At 24.6% G+C, this 21,041-nt stretch overlaps 2 protein-coding genes across 2 annotated transcripts; both read right to left on the bottom strand.

Moving 5' to 3' along the window:
- Positions 1 to 5,152: 5,152 nt before the first annotated feature.
- Positions 5,153 to 16,887, bottom strand: LOC126908187 (uncharacterized). The gene is made up of 12 exons (XM_050690099.1): positions 16,625 to 16,887; positions 15,738 to 15,905; positions 15,532 to 15,648; positions 15,258 to 15,461; positions 14,832 to 15,188; positions 8,891 to 8,968; positions 8,642 to 8,830; positions 7,765 to 7,881; positions 7,291 to 7,479; positions 5,582 to 5,788; positions 5,378 to 5,526; positions 5,153 to 5,316 (listed from the first exon to the last, which is right to left on the bottom strand). Exons 1-12 carry the CDS (start codon positions 16,697 to 16,699, stop codon positions 5,274 to 5,276), a joined length of 1,893 nt encoding a protein of 630 aa, XP_050546056.1. The 5' UTR covers positions 16,700 to 16,887; the 3' UTR covers positions 5,153 to 5,273.
- A 667-nt stretch (positions 16,888 to 17,554) lies between these two features.
- Positions 17,555 to 20,400, bottom strand: LOC126908141 (aldo-keto reductase family 1 member B1-like). The gene is made up of 6 exons (XM_050690043.1): positions 20,227 to 20,400; positions 19,210 to 19,377; positions 19,015 to 19,131; positions 18,742 to 18,945; positions 18,139 to 18,494; positions 17,555 to 18,066 (listed from the first exon to the last, which is right to left on the bottom strand). The coding sequence occupies exons 1-6, from the start codon at positions 20,299 to 20,301 to the stop codon at positions 18,024 to 18,026; spliced, it is 963 nt and encodes a 320-aa protein (XP_050546000.1). The 5' UTR covers positions 20,302 to 20,400; the 3' UTR covers positions 17,555 to 18,023.
- Positions 20,401 to 21,041: the final 641 nt, after the last annotated feature.

Genomic DNA, 21,041 nt, shown 5'->3' with positions numbered 1-21,041 from the left:
AAATGCTATAACTTTTCGAAAAATGAAAGTATCAGCACAAATTTTTTTTTCTAAATACATTATAAGTACATCTTTTATTTGACATACTTTTTATTAAAATTGGACAATTTCCCCTTATAAAGGGGGCGTTCAAAACTTGAAACATTTTATAAAAAATAGAACTTTTTCAACTTAACTTTTGAAAATGTTCCGGAAATACTGCGTCCTTTAAACATATGTCAAATTAAAGCTTATGTCATGTACTATAAAATTAAAAAAAAAAAATTTTCCCGACGACCTATCTTCTATGCGCAAATGGCTACCGTATTCAAAAATATCCTATTTTTGTATTAAAATTCTGGGTTTTGTATTTTATTTTATTTTAAAATATCTTATTAGGGGTATACACTGATTTTGTGAATATTATATAATTTAATAGACATAGAACAAAGTTCATAAGATATAAAAAATTAAACTTATTAAACATTTTTTACTTTTTTAAAGTCAAAAAAGTAATTTTTAAATTTGAGTTAGCTTAAATAGCCAATTTTATCATGCGACAAAATCAACGAACAGTTGCCGATTCGGTAACACCTGTACCTTTCAAGCTTAGGGTACGAGATACAAATCCGTCTGTGGCGATCAATATTTTGCATTTTTTTTAAGTTAGAAAAAAATTTTTAAATCATTTAATTTTTACCTCATTTAGATTCAATAACTTCAATAAATATAAAGGATCCTATCACTATAGTCTCCCCTCGTGAGAAATAATTTATATTCATGTTAATATTATTTTACTATGTGGTTCTTTTTGTGGCTACAATTTATTTTGCCAACCCTCACTAGACCTACTTTTTTCAACGATACGTCAAATGATTACAATTCGTATTTAGTTTAAGTTACTACTCTTAAAAATCGAAAAAATATTCCTTATTCAAATAAAAAGTAGCTTAACCAGCTTTTTCCATATAAACAATTAAAATCATTAATTTCTAATATTTTTAAAGTATTTATTGTCGAATTAGATAGATTTGATATGATAAAAGTATTCAACTAGAAAAGTAAATAATTTTACTTTGTAATTTATTAACTTTTTAACTCTATTGTGTGTGCTACTATCAGTCTATAATATTCCAAATTTTAGCTTCGATGCGAAGCTGAGAAGGTATTAATTTTACCATGATGTGTTTATTTTTTTATTTTATTTATTTTTTTTAGCATCGATGCGAAGCTGAGAAGGTATTAATTTTACCATGATATGTTTATTTTTTTTTATTTTTTTATTTTTTTTTGTGTCTGTCACTACTTTTTCTCAGCTCTCACTGGACCGATTTCTTTTAACAATACGTCAAAAGATCACAAATTGTATCTAGTTGAAGACATTACCCTTAAAAATTTAAAAATTTTCCCTCGTTCCCCGCAAATGGGGGAAATATCCAAAAAAATTACAAATTTAAAAATCGACAAATTTTGTCATTTTTTTCACTTTTTTTTCTTAAAACTTCCATAACTTTTTCAAAAATCAACAAATCAACATAATTTTTTTTTAAACTAAAACCTTAGATAATTTTCTTTCATTTTATATAATTATTTTGCAAATTTAACACTTAACCTGCTCATGGGGGGGGATTTAAAATTGTAACTTTTTTACAAAAACTAACTTTTTCAACTTAATTTTTGAAAATGTTCCGGAAATACTGCGTCCTTTAAACATATATCAAATTAAAGCTTTTTTTATGTATTATACAATGAAAAAAAAAATTTGTCCCGATACCTTATCCTTCTGCATGTAAACGGCTGCCGTAGTTAAAAAAACACTATTTTTGTGTTAAAATTTTCGATTTTCAATTTTTAATTTTCAACTTAAAAATGCTATAACTTTTCGAAAAATGCATGTATCAGCACAATTTTTTTTTTTCTAAATACATTATAAGTACATCTTCCATTTGACATACTTTTTATTAAAATTAGACAATTTCCCCTTATATAGGGGGGGTTCAAACTTTGAAACATTGTATAAAAAATAGAACTTTTTCAACTAAACTTTTGAAAATGTTCCGGAAATACTGCGTCCTTTAAACATATATCAAATTAAAGTTTTTTTTATGTACTATAAAATGAAAAAAAAAAATTTGTCCCGACACCTTATCTTCTATGTGCAAATGGCTGTCGAAATTATAAAAAAAATGTAATGTTTACGATAAAAATCACCTTCTATCGGAATGTTTTTTGTACTTAAAACTGCCATAACTTTTTCAAATATTAACTAATCAAAATAATATTTCTTTATATTGAAACCTTAGGTAATTTTCTTTCATTTTATATCATTTTTTTTTGAAAATCTAACACTTATTCTGCTCACAGGGGGGATTTAAAATAGCAACTTTTTTACAAAAACTAACTTTTTCAACTTAATTTTTGAAAATGTTCCGGATATACTGCGTCCTTTAAACATAAATCAAATTAAAGCTTATTTTATGTACTACTAAATGAAAAAAAAAAATTTGTCCCGACGACCTATCTTCTATGCGCAAAAGGCTACCGTATTTAAAAATATGCTATTTTTTATTAAAATTCTAGGTTTTGTATTTTATTTTATTTTAAAATATTTTATTAGGGGAATAAACTGACTTTCATGAATATTATATAATTTCATTGACATAGAATAAAGTTCATAAGACATATGATATTATACTTATTAACATTTTTTACTTTTTTAAAGTCGAAAAAGTAATTTTTAAATTTGAGTTAGCTTAAATAGCCAATTTTATCATGCGACAAAATCAACGAACAGTTGCCGAATGGGTAATATCTTGAACTTCCACGCCTAGGGTACGTGGTTTAAATCCGTCTGTGACTACCAAAATTTTGCATTTTTTTTTGGAGTTAAAATAGAATTTTCAAATCATTTGATATTTATCTCATTTAGATTCAATAATTTCAATAAATATAAAGGATCCTATCACTATAGTCTCCCCTCGTGAGAAGAAATTGATATTCATGTTAATATTATTTTACTATGTGGTTCTTTTTCTGGCTACGATTTATTTTGCCAACCCTCACTAGACCTACTTTTTTCAACGATACGTCAAATGATTCATTTAAGTTTATGATATTTAAGTTAATGATTAGTTTAAGTTATTACTCTTAAAAATCAAAAAAATATTCCTTATTCAAATAAAAAGTAGCTTAACTAGATTTGTCCATACAAACAATTAAAATCATTAATTTTTAATATTCTTAAATTATTTATTGTCGAATTAAATTTGATATGATAAAAGTATTCAACTACAAAAGTAAATAATTTTACTTTATAATTTATTAATTTTTTAACTCTATTTCTGTGTGCTACTACCAGTCTATAATATGCCAAATTTTTTAGTAATATGTTGCTATATAAATCATAAATTTAAAAAAAAAATGATTTTTAGTTTCACCTGAAGTTAACGATGGAGTTTTACAATTATAATTATATTTTTGATAATATGCTCAATTGAGTAAATCTTTTTAACTACTTTGGTTTGATTGGTTCATTTAATTAAAGTAAATTATTAAAATTAATTAAGTTCTGAATATTTCAATTGCAGAATTTTTTTAAACACCAAAAGTTATTAGGATATGATTACTATTCTTTCTATTTCAGTTATCTATTACGATAAAAATGTAAAAAAATCGAATTTTTCTGACAAATGTACTGTAATTAGTAATTATAAAATTTCCAGATTGCATATTAATCTTAAAAATTTCATTTTTTTCAATTTAATAATGTCAATTTCAAACTTGCAAGTTGAACTATAAGTTATGGTAACAAATTCATTTTTTAGCTTCGATGCGAAGCTGAGAAGGTATTTTTCATTAAAACTTTCACTTTAAAAGACAATAAAAAATAGGTTCAAAATGATTACCTTTAACATATTAAAAATCAAAATCAGTATTAATTTAATACAATTTTTTTTGTTCTTAATTATTTTTTTTTATATGTAAATACTTATTTTTTAATAATAAGTAATAATATTAAAACTTAGAAGTAATAGAAAAAGTTTAATTGCACATTTGAAAACATCACGAAAAGTTTATTTAGAAAAGTATATTTTTTTTCTGATGAAAGTTCCTTTTGTTTAGTGTATTTATTCATAAGTAACAAAATTTTTTTATTAAAAAGTATTGCATAAATTCCTTTAAATTTGTATACGCATTAAAAGTATATGAATATACAACTCCTTTTTATTTTTATAATATCTCCGTAAAAATTACAATATTATATTATTGAATACCACTTTCATACTCAATTTAATTACTGTAATTATTATGTATTCATATATTATAATTATAAATCGGGGTAAAATTAAGGGAATAAGTGTTATTGTTGTTTTTGAAATACTCTACCAATTTCATTTTTTTCTATTTAATGATATCTATTTCAAACTTGCAAGTTGAGTTAAAAGTTATGGTAATAAATTCATAATTTTTTTTTTTAAACTTTCACTTTAAAGGACAAAAAGAAGTTGGTTCAAAATGATTACTTTTAATATATTAAAAATCGATAATAATTTGAAAATAATTAATTATAAAAATTATATAATAGATAATTAAACGAATTACTAATCTGGATATAATTATGGAAATAGGAGTTGATGTTGGGTTAGGTTGGTTACATTTTTAACTTTATAATGCTACAACTCATTGAAAAATGTATGAATCAACACAATTTTTTTATGAGAAATAATATTTTTTAATAATCCCTTTTTCATTCGACATTCTTTATCTTAATCTGGGTATAATTAGGGAAATAGATGTTGATGTTGCTTTTGTAATTATCCATCAATTTCTTAGAATTAAACACTATCTACAGATTTGCATCAAAGTGTTTCTTATGATAGTGATTTTAATCACTGTCAGATTAAATCCATACTGGACCCAACTATACAATGTCCCCACTATGCCGCGACCCCACTGTGCTGGGTTTTTTTTTTAAAAACATCTTCAAGGCAACTAAACGTACCTCTCAATTATAATTATAGATGCCTATAAAAAATAAATATTTTAAGAGCAAAAAATTTAGATTTTTGCTAAGAATTTTATCATAACTAATCTAGACGTAATAGATAAATATAAACAAATTTAATTTTTGTAAAATTTAAAAAAAATGATAAACAATTAACTATGATTCATAATTTAATAAGATTAAGTTTTGTTAGATTATATATTTATTTAGACATTAATATATAAAAAACATACTGAAAAACAAATATTTTGAATTTTTGAGTAATACTTATACTCAAACATGTTATTATTCAAGCTTCATCATGAAATGGATAGTCTTTTAAATGTGATGCACTAGAAATAAGAAAATGTTTCTTAAAAAATATGAAGTAATTATTTGAATAGCAAAACTTACGTTTCGAATTTATAGTAGCGGATGTTTCTGTCTAATGATTCGAGTAATTCTATTTCATCCTTACTTAATTCAAAATCCCATACATCAAAGTTGAGTTTTTGTCTTTCTGGATTTCCTGATTTAGGGATAACTAAGAGACCTCTTTGAATCTAAATAGTATGAAAAATATTAATAAAAATTTACTTAAAATTAAGAAAGATTTACTTGAAATTTGATTAATATTTGAGCTTTCTTTTTATTATGATTAGCTGCGATTTCAGCTACCACAGGTTCATTGAGAACTACATGTTCATCAGAAGCTGCCCATGATCTATGTGGTGATCCTAATGGTCCATAAGCTATCAAATATATACAATGACTGTCACAAAATTCTTTAAGTTTTCTTTGTATTAGATAAGGATGACTTTCAACCTGAATAAATTTTATTTATCAAAATAAAGATAAAAATATATAAAATTCAATATATTAATTAAATTCAATAATTAATACAATACTAAATAGTAGGATTCGTCAAGATATATTTTTGAACATCAATATAGTAGTAAATTTTTAGTGATATTATATTACAATAGCAAAAAAAAGTTGTTTCCAATATTGAAATACATCAATATTGTATGAAAAATAAATCTATATTCAAATAAATATTTAAATTTGTAATATTTAAATACTTTTATCAATTTTTATATTGTTAAGAATACTTTATAGTACTATGGTTGTATAGATCAGCCCATAGTATACCAACTAAATATAATGAAATTATCACCAAAAAATATAGATAATAGCTATACTCTGATAACTATTTAATATATTAATAAAATATTTCCAAATTACTTTTTGTTATTAAGAAGTAATTTTTTTTCTATTACGAGGCTTTTACATTATTATTTGGTTATATTAAATTGATGAAATAAAATATTAGTATTATAGTTTCAGTGTTTTGGTTTTAAATAATAATAATAAAACAAAAAATATTAGAAGTGGTGTTTGTATTTTTTATTATTTTTTATAACTAAAAACAATTTTCCTTTTTTTCACAAATAAAATTTAAACTTTTAAAATAATACAATAGATAAAACACCATCTTATTTTTCACTATCATCTAATAAAGATTTAATTTTTTTTGGACTCAATAATTTTATTTTATTTTTAGATTGAGTTTCAACCAGTTGTTGCTGTATATCTTCCAATTCTGAATTTCTTTCTCTAATTCTCTCCACACCACCTTACTTTATTCATTTTTAGTTAAAATTATGAATAAAAAAAAATCTCAAAATAATAAAAACTCAATCTGAGAATAGAATTTTGTATCAATAAATATAATTTTTCATCTTATTTGAATTTTATATATCGTAATATATTTTAATACAAAAAATGTCAACAAGATTATCAGAAACACTTTTTGGCCTAATATTAAATAATATATATTTTAAAATAAATATTGGAATGTGACTAAAATTCAAAGTTTATTTTTTTTATCTCAAAAATAATCAATATTGTACAAAATTCAACGATGTTGGTATCGAATCAAAACATTGATTTTATAGACAAACCCTACTGAATAGCGACCATAAGAGTTATAAATTATTATAAAACAATTTTAAAACAATACTTATGTATTGAAGAGTAGAAATAGCCTTTTCAAAAACATTTTTGATCTTACATGTTTTTTAATAACTATTTCAAAAACTCCCTAACTAATTTCTTTAAAGAGAATTGTAAGTTACATAATAGCACAATACTATACTTCTTATTCAGTCTAAAAGTTCAAAATATTTTTGAAATGGTAATAAAAAATATAAAATATATTTCATAAAAAATAAACATTTTGAGAGGAGTAATAGTTACATTAAATTTTAAGAACACATCCCATCACATGTTACTAAAAGACTAACAGAAAAATCAAAGATATTAACCTGATTAACAACTGGTTTGATAGAGGCGATTTCCAATATATCTTTTATTTGTTTAATATTAAAATTTGATAATCCAATAGACTTCACCAATCCTTTTGTTACACATTGTTCCATTGCCTTCCATGTATCTGTATAAGAAATATCAGATCCAAGTAAGCGACCTTCGCTATCAGTAGCATTAGGATTTTCCTGAAAAAGATAAATAATAATAATTTATTTTTCTTACTTTTATTAAAGGTTCCCATGGAAAAATAATATATCTATACCACCACATCAAAAACAATTTAATTTACAGAGTTAATTATTTTAATATGCTAAACACTAACACTTCTTAAAAGAAAAATTACCTCCTATAATATATTTCAGAAATGATAAAAATAAATCTTTTCATAGAAATTCAAACAAAAAACTAAATAAATTTTTACTTTAAAGTTATATTTAAATTTAAATAATAATATTGCTTATAATACTTACACTAACTGCAAAAGGCCAATGAATAAGATAAAGGTCTATATAACTTAAACCTAAATCATTTAATGTATTCTTCAATGTAACTTCAACTAATTCAGGCCTATGTTGGTCGTTCCAAAGCTAAAATCACATTAGCAAATAAACCATTATCAAAGAGTCAAATCATTAATAACATTATCATGTTATTATTAAAGAAGATTGTCTTGAGATAAATCATTCAAGAAACAATTAAAAGGCTTTTACAATAACATTTTTCTGAGTGGTGAATTTCCTATAGAATCGACTTAAAAACCTCATTATGACAAATTTTGTTTTAATAACTAATATATACATGGCCCTTTCATTTGGCATACTTTTTTTAAAAATCTGTCAATTTTTACATAAACATAGGATTCAAAATTCGAAACGTAGGTATAAAAAGTAGAATTTTATCAACATAACTTTTGAAAATGTTCCAAAAATCTTGAGTTCTTTAAAAAATAATTTTATTAAAAATTAATAATATACTACAAGTTCAAAAAAAAATGTGTACCAACGACTTGTTTTTTTTATATATGTTACAGTCTAGAAGTTAAGCAAATATGTTATTTTTATGTAAAAAATCATTTTTTAAGTTTCATAACTGAAATTATAATTAACTAACATAGGTAAAAATAATAAACTTTTTTTTATGATGATTCATTTGAATAAAAAATACTTAATTATTAAATATCAAATGTATGCTAAAAAAAATAATTTTTCAAGTAATTTATTTATCTAGAGAAAGTTTATAACTGAAATATATTTTTAAGAATGTGAGTTGTTCATGCTATACTTGGCAAAATAAAAAAATTAATTAATCAAGGTTACTTATAAATAAACTACTTTAATCTTAAATTACCTTGCTAGTAATAAAAATATCATCTCTTTTGATAATTCCTTCTTCAATTTTTTCTGCTATAGCTTTTCCAACTTCTTTCTCAATATTATAGTAGTAGGCACAATCAAAATGACGATAACCAATATCAATAGCACTCTTGATAGCCTGGCATACTGAGTTTTTGGTATTCTCATCTAAATCTCGAGATGCCTATTAAAAGAACAAAAACAATTATAATATTATTTTTAAACTAAGGTATTTAATAAATACCTGCCACGTGCCCAAACCTAGAGTTGGATATAATTGTCCATTATTAAATTTCACCATTTTTGATTCAGCCATATTTTTTTAATTTCAGCAAGAATAAGTATATAAAAATATTTGATTAACTATACTAGAAACTTCAATAAACAATATCTTTAAATAAGGTAATTATTATTTCCTGTTACATAAGAATAATAATTATTTCCTGTTACATAAGAATGATAATCTAAAGGATATCACTTGATCTTAGTAATTTAGTGGATGGTTGGTAGTGATAACAATTATAATTGATAACATGCACAGAATTATAATAAAACGTTTTATTATAAATCTGTCACCAGGTCTGTCACATGATCTGGATTCTACTTATAAAAATAATAATACTTCATTTACGCCAATAGTGCAAAATAGAGTATCAAAATGATGATTATAATTAGCTATAAGACTTAATACATAAACATATAAATAAATTAGTACAAAAAAAAATATATTTAAAACTTTTTAAAATTTATAAAATAACATAATATTATTGAACTCTAAAACATAATGATCAAACAATAAATTCACTATTATAATTAAAATAAAAATTAACTTTATTATAGCTAGTAAAATACGTTATCAATGTCCATTAAAACCGTGAGACATTGAGTGAAACAATTAATTTTTTGTAACTGAAGATCCAGAGAAAAATGAAACATATACAATTATTTCAAGTTCCGGATTATCTACTTTATTGTTTTAAAGATTATAAATAAATAATAAATCATTAAATTAGCATTGTAAAAATATAATGATATGAAACTTATAATTCCCAGAGTAATATTTCAAGACTTTATATTTAAACTTTAAGTTAATTATCTTAATATAAATGACGGATCGGGGGTTTTACTTGACAATCGAATAATAGGCTAAAAACAATTTATTCTATTTTTTACTAATGACATGATTCTTTTAATCATATACAAATCAAATAATTACATATAATAACAACATTAACTTAAAAAAAGCAGTAACATCACCCAGCCACTTGACACTTCTCCGCCGCGTGACATCGCAATGCTTTGAGATCTCCACAACAAATACCTCTTGGCCGACGTTAACAATCCTGAATGCCACGATTAATTTTAAAGTGACAAGACGCACTAACTCGACGGACCACAGAAAAGGAAACACCACCGGTGTGTGGACGCTAAGGACACCAACTCCAAGTATGGATTGAGTCTTTAGTAACCTTACGTTGGGGCTTCACCTATACACAAACCCAACAAAAGAAAACTATGTAAGCTCACTGGCTACGAGTCATTGGACTCAAGGGTTCGATATAACGTCAACCGCGGACACAAACGTAATGACAGCAAGGTGCCGGTAGTGCCGGACACGATTGTTATCATTACAATGAGAGGGGTAATGCGATTTCAAGCTACGTGGAGCTTGACCGGGCTACACACATAACTTTTGAACAAGCATAGTTGTAATTTTCATATGTTAACACAGCCGTTAATGTTTCATTTGAAATCAGTATTAACAAAACTATAAAACAAATAATAACTATTTCCTACTTCATATTCTATAGACAACAATAATATAAAATTATAACTGATAAAAATGGACACTTAACATTATTAAATTTAATAATTGTCACTGATCACTTCAGAACTAAGAAAATAGTAATGAAATGATCAGAATATACAACACATGTATTATTGATGCCTCACTTTGTGATACATTTATATTTAAGACCAACTAATTATTGTTTCATCAAACCTTCAAATCCAATAAAGCATTTCTTTATCGTAAATATTGTTCAGTTACTGAACTTCAGTAACATTATTAGTTAATATTTTAAAAATAATATATTAAATTAAAGAACGTTACAATAGTTGTGAATATTTAGTAAATAAAATTATCATAAGTATTTTGTTTGAAATTAAAATAAATGATTTAGTTTTTCATTTGTTGGACTATGTCTCTTTGGCGTCTTAAAATAATTTTACCATACAGGATTATTCAAAAAATCTATTTTATTTTTATATAAGCTAAATTCTAAAATTACTTACTAATTCAATATACTACTATACTTTAAAAGTTATAAAAAGTATAATATGCAAAGTATTTACTTGTGAGTTAAACATGTAACAAATTATTAACAAGAAAGAAACAACAGAGGCAGAAATTGCCAGTTCTCTTGTTGCTAAGAAAATGATAATGTCTGAAAAGGAGCATATATAAAAATGGTAATATTTGTCAATAATTTGCGGGAATGGCACAGAAATCACAATTAAAATTGCGTGTATTATATATTTTGGTCAGTGGTTAGCCACACGTTAAGTTATTCCGCCATAAGCTCACTAAATGAATTCGCGCTACTCTCAATAAAGTCATCATAGATCATGATTATATTTAAAATGTTATTATTTTATTAATTTACTAATTAAAGGTTAAATTATTATACAAAATTATAACTGTATATCAAAACTCTTTTATTTTGAACTTTGATCTGTCCTAGTACTTATAAAAAAATACTGAGTTACTTATAGAAAGCTGAACTTTCCTAGCGTTTGTGGGTCGCTTGAATCTACCGTGAATTAATATAATGATACTCGGGCGGAATCTAGATTGAATTCATTAATATTCATATGGCATAATTTTTTTTATTTGTTTTTAACAGACTCCAAAAAAAAATATGAGATTATGAATTCGGTTGTATATTTTATATTTGTTACCTCAGAACTCCGTCTTTTATAAACCGACTACGAAAATATTTTTTTTTTATTTAAAAGGACGTGCTTTTAAATTAGTTCCATAAATATATGATCAAAATTGGTTCAGTAGTTTTTAAATCAAAATAATTGAAAAAAAACGATAGCACAGTGGAGTCGCGGCACAGCATGGAATTGGCATAGTTAGGACAAGTATAGATGATATCTGACAATGATTAATATCACTATCATAAGAAACGCTTCGATGCAAATCTGTAGATGGTGTTTAATTTTAAGAAATTGGTATATTTTAAGAAAGATATATATATATAAGTATCAGTATTTCTGGAACACTTTCAAAAATTAAGTTAAAAAAGTTTTTACTTTCTATGTGCATTTTTATGTTTTGAACCACCCCTGTATTAAGGAAATTTGTCTGATTTAAAAAAACAGTATGTCGAATGAAAGATGTATATATATACTACTTCTCATGAAAAAATTGTATTGATCCATACATTTTTCAAAAAGTTATATTATAATAAAGTTAAAAATGTAAAATACAAAATCGAGAATTTTAACACAAAAATAGCATTTGGTAGCCATTTTCACCATGAAGACCAAATAAGGTCCGAAATGTTTTTTTTTCATAATAGAGTACATTACATTAGCTTTATTTTTAGTTATATATATATATAAAAGTGTCAGACTTTCCGGAACACTTTCAATAGTTAATTTATTGTGAAAAAGTTGTCATTTTAAATCCCCTGTGGCCAGGTGAATGGTTAAATTAATAAAAAAATATATACCAAATGATAAGTAAATACATCAAGCATCTATAAAAAAAAAAATTATATTTGTTTATTTTTGAAAAAGTTAAAATTAATACCTTCTCAACTTCGCATCGAAGCTAAAATAATTAAGAACAAAAAAAATTGTTTTTGATTATTAATATGTCAAAAATAAGGAAAATGATATATTTAACCTATTTTTTTTAACCCTTTAAAGTTGATTTTTGTAAAAGTTTATAATTAAAAAAAAATTAAGTTATTACCATAACTTTTAGCTCAATAGGAAATTTTATGAGAAATAAAAAAATTGTATCCATAAGATTATTATGCAGTCAGGAAGTTTTATAATAACTATTTACAGTAAATTTATCAGAAAAGCTCAATATTTTTTTGCATTTTTATCATAATAGATAACTTAAATAGAAATAATAGTAATCCTTTTCTTTAAACTATTAGTGTTTAAATTGATTATACAATTTAAATATGAACTGAATTAATTGAAATGATTTACTTTAACTAAAATAACTAACCAAAAAAAAGTTGTTAAAAAGATCTAAAAATCCATTGTTAATTCAGGAGAAACTAACAATCATTTTTTTTAGAAATTATTTATACAGCAATATATTACCAAAATATTTGGAATATTGTAGTCTAGTAGTAGCACACACAAATAGAGTAAAAAAATGATTAAATTACAAAGTAAAATTATTTAATTTTGTAATTGAAACCTGTCATATCGAACTTGATTCGTCAATAAATACTTTGAAAACATTCAGTGGCGTAACTAAACAAGCGCGTGCCCCCCCGCAGAATTTTCGATGGCGCCCCTCAACTAAATTTTACTATGCTTTCAATCATGTTAATTACTGATAAGGTATTGAGCATTCGTAATTTGGCGCCCCCCGCATTGCAGGGGTGTTATTTACGCCACTGAAAACATTATAAATGAATGATTTTAATTGTCTGTATGGAGAACATGGGATAAGTAACTGTTTAATTGATAAATTAGAATTATGTTACAATTTTTGAGAGTAATATCTTCAATTAGATACAAATTGTAATCATTCGACGTACCGTTAAAAAAAATTAGTCTAGAGCAGAGAAAATAAATGATAGTCACAAAAAAATACCCTCTCATCTTTTATTGAAGCTAAAACCTAAAATATTGTAAAATAATTTTGATTAGACAAGAAATTTAATAAAAATCAAATTTATTCTAACTAAAAAAGAATTAAGAAAAAAATCCTTGCCATACATAGGTTGGAACTTTGTACTCCAACAAATTTTAAAATAAAACAGAAATCTTACCGATTTGGCAACCATATGTCGCTTCCCTCGGTTGAAAAAATGGCAATTTAAGCTAGTTTGAATTTCAATGTTATTTTTCTCTACTTAAAAAAATCAAAAAAATTTAAATAAATTTAGCTTTCTATGCTATATCAATTTGATTTATATAATATTTATGAAAATCAGTGTACTCCCCTTGTCAGATATTTTAAAATAAAAAACTTAGAATTTTTAACACATGTAATAATACAATAAATTTTGTTAGGTTTGTAATTAATCATTAATTAACTGTCCATAAAATAATAAATCTAATATAATTATCGTAATTGACATAAAAAATTTAATTTTTAGAACCTTTTTTTAAACGAATATGAGTTTTCCATAGAATAAAATGAAAATAAATTAGTAAAAATCAACAAAATCCGTTATAACATATTTTTAAGACTTTTACGTGTTTTTTTACTGTATGTAGTGTTTTTGTGGGCTATTTATTGAGAAAACAACACTGAAGTTATTATTTTTGAATTTCTTGTAAAATTTCCTTTACTTAAGTTTTACTTTTATAATTCTAAGTTAAGAGAAAAAAAAGTTATGAGACATAGATCAGTTATTTCTATTAAATTTGACTCTTCGACTCAACTTAATAGGCCCGGGGGCACGGGTTAACCTTAACGGATCGGTCCCAAATTTTGCACAGCTCATTTTTTTGACCATTAAAAAAAAATTAAGGGGTAGCGTAAAAAAAAAGACATTCGATTTTTGAGGGCCACCCTAGTGAGTATGTAGCATAGATGGATTAGCTTGTACTAAATAATTCATATTTCACCCATTCTGATTGTATATTCATCTTAAAAATTTTTATTGACCAATTAAAATTCAAATTGCTTTAAAAGAAAAATACACATACATTTTAGAATCAAACAACTTTTAATAGTAAAGTTTTTACAATGAAAAAATCATTTAATATTAAGTATTACACAATAACAATAAAGTATTTAAGAAATTTGTGATATAAATCTTTAAAAAACTATATAAATATATTTGACGAATGCAGTGCACTTAAAATTCATCATTGAATGGATAATCCTTCATATGTTTATTCCTAAAACGTTAATTATAATTAATATTACTCTCAGTAATATAATTGATAACTATTAAAATATTACTACATTACCATATTAAATGGCAAACACGACCATTACAATTAAATGTATCAATTAAGTCCATATCTGTTTGTTCTAACATAAAATCCCAAATGTCAAAGTTTGATTCAATACGACTTTTAGTCACAGATTTTGGAATAACTATAACTCCTCTTTGAACCTGATACCTAATGAGAATTTGGGCTGGACTTTTTTTATATTTGTTGGCAATTGCAATAATTTTTGGATCATCCATAAGTGAAGGATCATCTGGTTTAGCCCAAGGTCTATCTGGAGATCCAAGAGGACTGTAAGCTGTTAAATATATACCATGGGATTCACAAAATTCTTTTAATTTCTTTTGGTTTAAGTATGGATGGCATTCAACCTAAACATATTTTGTGATTTGTGTAATAGTACTTCTAATACAATTCATAAAAATTGGATAATCATTTACTTGATTTGTAACAGGTTTAATTTTAGCAATTCTCAGAATATCTTCAATTTGTCTCTTATTAAAATTTGACAATCCAATGGATTTTAATAAACCTTCTTCTACTAATTTTTCTAATTCTTTCCATGTTTCTACATATGAAGTTGTACCTTCAATCACTTTATCATTTTCATCTTTTGGAAACAAGGTATCTTCTAATGTGCCTTCCTTAAAATAATTAACATATTTTAAAACTATACTTTAAGAAATTTAATGTGGGTATTTTTTAAAATATTACTTTAAATGCCATTGGCCAATGAATTAGGTATAGGTCTAAATAACTGATTTGTAGATCTTGTAAAGTTCTTTTCAAGGCTGTTTTAACATAATCAGGTTGATGAAATGTGTTCCACAACTAAATTGGTAATGAATAGAATGTTATCCATAACATAATAATTTTAAGTTTGGATAGTTATTTACAACAATAAAAATAACACTACTTACTTTGCTAGTAATGTACAGATCTTCTCGTTTAACAACACCTTCTTTGAACTTCTGCTGTAAAGCATGTCCTACTTCTTTTTCATTTCCATAAACTAAGGCACAATCAATATGTCTGTAGCCAGCATCTATTGCAGCTTTAACGCCATTTTCAACTTCACCAGGTTTAGACTAGATATATAAAAAATAAAAATGCATACATATTTAATAGCAAATAATAATAAATTGAAGATCTAATTAAGAAGATAAAATTAATAAACCTACAATCTATTTTTACGTGTATTTGATAATTTATTATAAATAAATTAAATGTTATACCCTGGATTTTTGCTTGTGAGTTTAAGGACTTTTTTTTACTTTTACAATCATCAAAGTCATATACTGTCCTAATGGGAGGGAAGCTATAGCCTCTTTATCCCCTCTACAGCTACACTACTAAATATAATTATTATAAATTTTCTTAATAATAATTAGTTCATCTGTAAAAATATTCATTGTTGTAATACTACAATACTTTTTTTTAATTAATTTTTTATATTAATAAAATTTAAATTCATACATTGCCTTTGTATAAAACAATGAAATAATCATAATATTTTTTACAATTTTTATAACACTGATTTATGTTGAAAATCTTAGATTAATTTAAGTGAAAAATAATTTTTAATTTAAAAACAAATTTAATTTATGTTTTTAATCTTTCAAAATAAAATTATACATCGCTATGATAATAATATTAAAATATTTGTAAGGAAATTGTCAAGGGAATTATTAATGATATAACTATGTGTAATGTAGTGGCGTCTTTTAATTGGTAGTTAAAGCTATAATTTGTATTAGTTTATAAGTCAACTATAAATAGCAAGTTAATTAATTTAAATTAAAATTACCTTCCAAGTACCATATCCTACGATTGGATATTTTTGACCATTGTTAAATGTAACTAATTGATTTTTTGAAGCCATTTAAAAATAAAATGATTAAGTACAAATAATAATTGATATACAACTTTTTAGTAGAGTAGTAGTGCTAAACTGTTTTAACATGCAACAGGCATAGCACACAACGTTTGAAAGTATTCTGTTGTAATGTGACTGTTAAAAGCCAATAATTCAAATCATCACAATGACGGGTCAAACACATAACTAAAATGTAATCGTTATCTAGCTAGAAAGAACAATCATATTTGAGGTCAATATCAGTGTAGCCAAAACTCTAAGCTTTTAAGTAAAATCAATTAAAATTATGAATGTTCAGTTTCAAACTAGCAAAAACAAAGTTTTAAAACCTTAAAAAAGGCAGAAATTATTAATTCCAACGTTGTTACATTTTAAATACACGGAGTTTAAAACACCAAATAGTTAAAATTGATTTTATGTGACATTTTAAACGGTTCAACTATTTTTTAGACAGGTTTTTTTTTAAATCATGTTATAAACAAACCTGATTAACACATGAAGGTACTAGCACATGAAATTACTGGACAAACATAGGCGTAAGGTGGGAAACTAGAAGGCTAAGCCCTTGCACAAATTTAGCAAAATTATATTCATTGTTATATAAAAATTATTTTCCTCCACCAAAAATTAATTTTTTAGCATCCCCATAAAATGTAATCCCCTACGACTATAGAGCTACGTACAAAAGTAAATGGCAAACATCTTATATAAAATTTTGAATATTAAAAATTAATATTATGGAAAAATAAAAAAAAACTTTTATAAAGTAATGTACTTTATTAATGACATAATTTTTGTGATACTTAATCACAGTATTTATTTTTCATAGACACACACATTTGTTTATCTGTCTATGATATTTTTAGTCAAATCACTTAGATATTTCAAATTCTATGGTGCTTACTATAAATTTGCAACATAATTTTTTAATTGCAAAAAATCAAGCACGTAAAATAATATATATAAACGCAAGGCCGCATCTAGGGGCCATTTTTACAATATTTTTGAGATATTTTTCTAAATTTTTGAAAACTAAGAGGTTTTATAAACTTTGACAATAAAAGGTTCAACTAGATTAAAATTTAGTTCTTTTGGCGTGTTAATTATTTAAGTTGGTACAGTAAGTTTTGAGAATTTTCGTGGACATATATTTAAAAAAATCATATTATGGTAACATCAATATTTTCTCAGCTAAAATAACTATGTATAAAAAATTGAGAAAAATCTTTTTAATTAGCATAAAAAGTGGTAATTTGGGTGGCACTATTCGTAAATATGTTCCTGTATAATCATATATTTATAACTATTCTTTACTAATCTTTAAAAAAAATTAATAATCATCATTAAATGGATAATCCTTAAAATGCATATTCCTAAAAAAAAAAAAAGATTTATTATTGTTATTATATTAATTAATAAAGCTAAGATTTTACTGAAATAATTACCCTTTGAGTTGTACATAACGACAATTACAATCAAGTTCATCAATTTGGTCCATATCATCTTTGTCAAGTTCAAAATCCCACACGTAAAAATTAGATTTTATTCTATGTTTCGTCACGGATTTTGGGATCACTATAATTCCTCTTTGAATTTGGTATCTAATTAAAACGTGAGCGGCACTTTTATCGTGTTTACCAGCAATGTCTAAAATGATTGGATTTTCCAACAATGAGGGTTCTTCAGGCATTTTCCATGAGTTATCCGAAGAGCCTAGTGGACTATAAGCAGTAAGAATAATTTCTTTTTCATCACAAAATTCTTTTAAGTTTTTCTGGTTAAAGTATGGATGACATTCAACCTATACGTTAAAGAATATTAAATAAAATTATTTAATTTAACGTCACATCGAGCTTTAACTAAGGTAATAAAAAAATAATGACATTTTTATTCCTGTCACCATTGCATTGGATTAGTCTTGATGAAATATTTATTTTTTCATACGATTAATAAAGGCATATTTTAGAGCTCATTAATGTACTAATATGTCAAAATAGGCTAAATACTTTGTGCATAAAATGCCTAAATATGTCTATGCATGTACATACTTGATTATTCACAGGTTTTATCTTGGCGATACTCAAAACATCTTCAATTTGTCTTTTATTAAAGTTAGATACACCTATTGATTTTACGAGTCCTTTTGTTACAAGCTGTTCCATTGCCTTCCACGTTTCTTTGTACGAACCTTCACCTTCAATAGTTTCTCCGTCGTCATCTTTTGGAACAAATTCATCATACAATTCACCTTCCTAGAGAAATAATGTGAACATTTTAATGATTTCTCTAATTACTTTTAGTATAATTCCATTGTAATATACTTTAAAAGCCATGGGCCAATGTATTAAGTATAAATCCAAGTAATTAATTTGCAAATCAGTTAAAGTTTTGTTCAGTACAGTTTCAACAATGTCAGGCTGATGGAAGGTATTCCATAACTATGATTAATATAATAATTAATATACTAATTTTATTTTGAAATAATGATTATTCTAATAAATTTTGTTCATCATTACTTTGCTAGTTATGTATAAATCATTACGTTCAACTACACCTTCATCAATTTTATTACTTATAACACCTCCAATTTCTTTTTCGTTTCCATAAAACATAGCACAATCAAAATGTCTATAACCGGTGTCTATTGCCACTTTAATAGCTTCTTCTACTTCCCCGGGCTTAGACTATAATATTAAAATTAATTAATTGATCGGTTGTGTTACATTCAAATACTCAATTCAACATTGAAATATAAAGAGTTCAAAAATGTTTAATGTAGTTTTCATAAATTTATATTTATAAAAAAATATTTCTCATAATTAAAAGTTTAATAAAAAAAAGAACGGTAGCACAATGTAGACGTGGCATAGTTAGGACAAGTATACATATCTGACAGTGATTAAAATCACTATCATAAAAAACGTTTCTATGCAAATCGTTGGATAGTTTATAAAAGGAATTATTCCAAAAACAACATAAACTCCTATTTCCTTATTTATATCCTGATTACAAGTTTTATGTTATATATATATGTAATATATGAATAAATAATTAATAAATTTAAATTTATTTATTAACTATTTAATAAATTAGTTCAACTTCGACGATCATTTGTATGAAGATGAAGTCATCAGGACAATTTTTTTTAAATTTATATTAAGTAACATAAGCTTTAATTTAACATATATAAAAAGGTGCAGTATTTCATTGTCATGCACACTTTAAAAATTGTAATATTTTTAGGGATTTCCTTTATTAACAGGAAATCAGAGTAAATTTTTGAAATGTTTAACGGCAATGTCTTCTAATTGATACGATTTGTGATCATTTAACGTGTCATTGAAAAAAATTGGCCCAGTAAAAGCTCAGAAAGTGGCAACAGTCACAAAATAAAATCATAATAGTAAAATTAATACCTTCTCAGCTTCGCATCGAAGCTAAAAAATTGATTCCTACAAAGATTTATGTATAATACTTATAAATTTCAACATGCTTATGAAAGTTTCAATTTATTTTTAAATTAAAATATTCACCTTCCATGTGCCAAATCCTAAAATCGGATACATCTCACCATTGTTAAAAGTAATGTATTGATTATTTGATGCCATTTTACAAATATATTTTGTATAAATATTTCTTATAAGTTCACAACTTTATTAGGAAAAACAAAAAAAATTATGGAAAATTTACAAAATTGCTATTACATCACTGAGTTTATTAACTGTCAATACTGTTATAAATTGATATTTTTAATTTCAATGTTATGTTTTCACATAGCAGCACTAATATTTTCATTCTATTGTACCTTATTAAGTACAATAGAAGTAGCTTCAATAAATTGAAGTTACAAAATTAATAGTCTTTCTATTATAATAAAAATAGATTACGTTTTCAAAAACAACTGTGTATTTACGTTTATGTGAAGAACTTCAAAGTGGGTGATTAATTTTTTTTTAGGCGCCTACATCTATTAGTATGCCCTTATTTTTTATGAAAAAGTAATTTTATATAATCAAAATATTTATGTAATGTTTGAACTTATTCTACATTTTGTAATCTATTAATTTATAATAAAATTTGATTTCACTTCAAATTAATTTCATTGTTTTTGGGAAAATATTGAACTAAATAATATCAGCACATTTAAAGTTAAAGATCAATTGATATTTCGGTATAAATTATAAAATATTATTCATACTTGTTGATAACCTTCTTATTTCTTAAATTGACCCCTAATGAAAATGACGTCAGATGACGTCTTTTGTACAATTAATTCTATACAAATCTTTTACTAATATTAAAATAAAATTCTATCCCTGAAAGTATAAGTTTAGTAAATTTAAAAATG

Source organism: Daktulosphaira vitifoliae, unplaced genomic scaffold (assembly GCF_025091365.1).
Source record: "Daktulosphaira vitifoliae isolate Bord-2020 unplaced genomic scaffold, ASM2509136v1 Scaffold_5, whole genome shotgun sequence".
Taxonomy (NCBI): domain Eukaryota; kingdom Metazoa; phylum Arthropoda; class Insecta; order Hemiptera; family Phylloxeridae; genus Daktulosphaira; species Daktulosphaira vitifoliae.
This window is presented reverse-complemented; position numbering and strand designations above follow the sequence as displayed.